This window comes from Malus sylvestris, chromosome 3 (assembly GCF_916048215.2).
Source record: "Malus sylvestris chromosome 3, drMalSylv7.2, whole genome shotgun sequence".
NCBI classification, from domain to species: Eukaryota; Viridiplantae; Streptophyta; class Magnoliopsida; order Rosales; family Rosaceae; genus Malus; species Malus sylvestris.
The window spans coordinates 75,757-80,777 of NC_062262.1; the positions used below are offsets into that span (position 1 = coordinate 75,757).

The following is a 5,021-nucleotide window of genomic DNA, read 5'->3' on the forward strand; positions in this document are numbered from 1 at the left end:
ATGTAAATTTGATAGAGACCGATTTTATTATGTGAATTCAGCTGTTTTAATTGGTTTATGAGGGCTTTCTTTTACCATGATTTAAGATTATTCATTTACTTCAAATATTTGACTTTCCTTTTGTCAATTTATAGTAAATACATTTAAAACGTGTAAGTCGCACATAGCACGCTGTGATTCAAAAAATATCTTCTGCACGCGCGTGAACGCGTGCATGAAGGCTAATTCTGTATTATGGTTGAAATCAGTCCTAAGAGTCAACGATCGAAATTGGTCACTTGTCCCTACAGCAAACTAGTATTTTACTCAAAACCTTGAGCTATATTATCAAACTTAAAACAAAATTAATAAAGTCGAAGACGTTCGCCTAATAATATATATCGAGATCAACCATTTGAATTATAAATTCTTATGATTAACCAAGGACAATCTTTCATCTGGTATGCACCATTCACTTGTTGTATGTGTTTTAAAATCGTAATTATGGATAAAACGTTCATGTGTAACAGATTTTGAAGAAACAGTGCTTGTCATCTAACCAACCTACCACGTTAAAAAAAAAAGTATTCGCTAAAGTTTTTCTTTTTTGTATGTGAAACTCGCAGGATGATCGAAAAACAAATGCAAATTCACACACAAAAAGTCATAAATTATTGGAAACATAGGTTACTGATTCTTACGTATACGTAACTAGCTCATAGTTGGATCATGACAATTACAATCACATCTAGGATATAAGAAAAATTGTAGTAATAGTCCCTTAACTCTAACTCAATTGGAGCAATGGTCTCTCAATTAAAAATCCATTACCGTTAACTCATCAAAATATGTAGCTATGGTCATTTTCGTCAACTCCGTCAAAGTTCTGTCAAAATGAGTCATGTTTTAAGGATCATTGCTACAATTGAGTTAAAATTAGGGATCATTGCTCCAATTAGGTTAAAGTTGTGGGACCATTTCTCAAATTGGGTTAAAGTTGTGTGTTAAAGTTGTGGGACCATTACTGCAATTTTTTCATTTGGTTTTTTATATTTGCCCATTGATTCAGCCTTACGTGAGCGGTACGTGACTCATTTTGAGTAAAGTTCTAACCGGGTTGACGAAAATGACCATAGCTGCATGTATTTATGAGTTAAATGACCAATAGTCAAAGATTTTTAGTTAAGGGATCATTGCTCCAACTGGGTTAAAATTAAGTGACCATTACTATAATTTACTTAGGATATAAATAAACTATTGCGTGATGAAGTGGTCGAAGACAAATAAATGAACTAAAGTTAGAAACTGAATCATGAATCCCATATATGTTTACTGCTCGTGCTCAGGCTCGAATTTGGAATACAAGAAGTTAATATGCGCTCTGTATACAGGATCCGAATTTGGGATCCTAACATATGAATTTCGAAATATACGCTAAAACTCTCTATAAGGGTAATAAGTTTTTCTTAAAACTAACTAATTTCCTGAATTATGAATTAAAACTACTACAAATGTCTAAGAAACGTACATTTTTTGTACAAACGATATTACTAGTGAGAGGTTAAACATAAGACTTGATTGTACAGAAAAATATTGTTACTTACTTGAATTATAAATCTTTATTATTGAATATGTAAATGCAATTAAGTTTGTAAACCAATAATTAACTTAATTTTGATAGTCAAACACCTCATATAAAGTGGAAAACCAGGAACCGGAAGCATTTACTAAGGCGGTTAGGGGTATCCATGCACGCTTTCAACTTTCCAGTCAAACCTCGGTCGCATGATGAAAGTCTGGTGGGTGAGATGTCACGTGTACAACAGCTACATGCCTACTCGAAAAGAAAGAACACATTCTTCACTTACTCTTGCTAGTGGTAGCTAGCAGCAGTATTTTCCCTTCTAAGTTTTGTAGACCCAAGTGGAACCAACTACTCATTTGGTCACACTACTATAAAAGCAACGTTACATTATCAATGCCCCTTAAACCATTGCTTCATCAACCCACCACAAAAAAAGAGTGCAGGGCCTGCATTGTTATCGTAAAAAAAAAATAAAAAAAAAAATAAATAAATAAATCTAGTAATATACTAGCTGAGATAGTATATTCTTGTTGTCGAAAGCCAGCTCCAAAAATGGTGAGTTCTGATTCAGTGAATTCAAGGGTTGAGACCTTGGCCGGCAGTGGAATCTCAACCATCCCAAAAGAGTACATCAGACCTAAAGATGAGCTTGTAAACATTGGTGACATCTTCGAACAAGAGAAGAACAACGAAGGGCCTCAAGTTCCCACCATCGATTTGAAGGAGATAGAGTCTGATAACGAAAAAGTGAGAGCAAAATGCAGGGAGGAGTTGAAGAAGGCAGCTGTGGACTGGGGTGTTATGCACCTTGTGAACCATGGCATCTCTGACGAGCTCATGGACAAGGTCAGGAAGGCCGGTAAGGCCTTCTTTGACCTTCCCATTGAGCAGAAGGAGAAGTATGCCAATGACCAGGCCTCTGGTAAGATTCAAGGCTATGGAAGCAAGCTTGCAAACAATGCATCTGGGCAGCTTGAGTGGGAGGACTACTTCTTCCACTGTGTATACCCAGAGGACAAGCGTGACTTGTCTATTTGGCCTCAAACACCTGCTGATTACATGTAAGTACTTAAAAATCTTAGCATACTTAATTGGTGTCACAATCATAAACCCTAGTCTAAAATTTTAATTATATCTCCAAATTGATTAAAATTGTCAATAGTTATATATATATATATATATATGTGTGTGTGTGTGTGTGTGTGTAAAAGGCCCTCCTCCCCACAAGTAATTCTGGTTCCGCCACTTAACTCTTGTTAACATCAATCTTTAATACCTTGGCAGTGAGGCAACCGCCGAGTATGCTAAGCAACTGAGGGAGCTAGCAACCAAGGTACTGAAAGTTCTGTCACTTGGCTTGGGATTGGATGAAGGGAGGCTGGAGAAAGAAGTTGGTGGACTTGAAGAGCTCCTCTTGCAAATGAAAATCAACTACTACCCAAAATGCCCTCAGCCGGAGCTTGCACTTGGTGTTGAAGCTCATACTGACGTCAGTGCACTCACCTTCATCCTCCACAACATGGTTCCTGGCCTGCAGCTTTTCTATGAAGGAAAGTGGGTCACTGCCAAGTGCGTTCCAAATTCCATCGTCATGCACATTGGGGACACACTCGAGATTTTGAGCAATGGGAAGTACAAAAGTATACTCCACAGGGGCATGGTGAACAAGGAAAAGGTGAGGATTTCATGGGCAGTTTTCTGTGAGCCACCAAAGGAGAAGATCATCCTTAAGCCACTGCCGGAGACCGTGTCCGAGGAGGAGCCGGCAATGTTCCCACCACGAACTTTTGCTGAGCATATTCAGCACAAGTTGTTCAGGAAGAGTCAAGAGGCTTTGCTCCCCAAGTGAAGCGGGTTGTGCTAAATTATAATATTGTTGTGAACTATCGTACTAATAAATCTGTTTATGGCATGGTTGGTATGATACATCTTGGTTTCCATAGTATGTGAGTTTCCTTTTTGCACTTGGCTAAGCTACTCCTGTCTGCCTGCTTTGTTGAATACTATTGATTATATGTCCTTGTACCTGTGATGAATAGCTATTTTCAAGTCAAGATTTCAATATATGGGTACTTTCATTTTCTATGCAACTTGGCATCTTCACGTTTGCATTTTCACAACACATATATTATGATCGAACTGTTTATATATTAATCGTTAATTGTTTAAAGATTATTGTAAACACGGAAAATCCTGCAATGAATGAGACAAGAATACGTGTACAAAATAATATTTGTATTAATGATTTAGGGGTTACAATCTCTTCTACAAATTTAGCCTCTGATTCGATCTTCGTAATGTGTAGATTTGTGGATTGTGCTATTGATCCAAGGGCCTTCGAGGCTTGATCTTAGGATGAACAGGTGATGAACGATGAACGCTTTCTTCAAGGGGCCGTCGGGACTTGATCTTGAATTGGTGGAAGTTCTTCAAGGGTCGTTGGGGCTTGATCTTGAAGGAGGATTTGACGAAGAACGAAGAGAGCTTTCTTGATCCTTCAGGATTTGCTTAGAAGTTTTAAAGTTTCAAAGCTTCAAGGTTTTGGTGTGATGTGAATTGGTTATGAATTGGTGAATTAAAATGAAAGCTTGGCTTCCTATTTATAGAATTCCAAAACTTGATTTTTGGATTTAAATAATCAGATGAAATAAATCATTTCTGCCAAGTGTTGACACGTGTCCTGTTTGATGACTTTTTCGATGATTTTTTATTTCTCGTTGAGTCACGTGCTACATGTAAAATTTATGTGACACATAAACGTTGAAATTTTAATTATTGATCAACATTTATTTCATCGAAATTTCGATATCTACAAATGTCCCTACTTCAAGGTGTGTCGTATACATGTGCTTGTCACGTGTAGAAGATGCGTTTTGAAGTCCTTTAATATAGATGTTGATCTAAGGGCCGTCGAGGCTTGATCTTGAATTGGGCTGGAAATTTCTTCAAGGGCCTTCGGGGCTTGATCTTGAATTTGGTTGGAAGATTTTCTGGTTTCCTCCAATTATTGATTTTCCCCAGGCTTAATCTTGAACTGGGCTAAAGGGTTTTCTAGTTTCCTCCAAAAGTCTGAACTTACTCCTTTTATGTGGAGCTGAATTTGATTCAAGGGTGGTGGACACTTGATTTTGAATCGGACTTGTGATTTCTTCAAGGGCCGTTAGGGCTTGATCTTGAATTTAAATAGGACTCCACGAGCAGTTTCAAGATTCGGACACATGGCAAGCAGGCACAAGGTGAAGATGAAGGTTTATTTCTTTGTTCAATCTTTCCAATTCATACCTGAGCAGTTTGGTTAACGGTATGATCTTCAAGGGTAGTGGACACTTGATCTTGAATCGGACTTGTGATTTCTTAAAGGGTCGTCGGGGCTTTGCTCTTCAGCGACAATGCCAGCAAAAAGCTGTTGAAGCTTCTCGAGCTCTTTGATTATAGCAATGATGGCGGGCGTGGATTT

The 5,021-nt window shown here is 37.9% G+C and overlaps 1 protein-coding gene across 1 annotated transcript; it reads left to right on the forward strand.

Annotated features, from left to right (window-relative positions):
* The first annotated feature begins 1,955 nt into the window (after positions 1 to 1,955).
* Positions 1,956 to 3,654, forward strand: LOC126615806 (leucoanthocyanidin dioxygenase-like). The gene is made up of 2 exons (XM_050283708.1): positions 1,956 to 2,625; positions 2,849 to 3,654. Exons 1-2 carry the CDS (start codon positions 2,117 to 2,119, stop codon positions 3,411 to 3,413), a joined length of 1,074 nt encoding a protein of 357 aa, XP_050139665.1. The 5' UTR covers positions 1,956 to 2,116; the 3' UTR covers positions 3,414 to 3,654.
* The last annotated feature ends 1,367 nt before the right edge of the window (positions 3,655 to 5,021 follow it).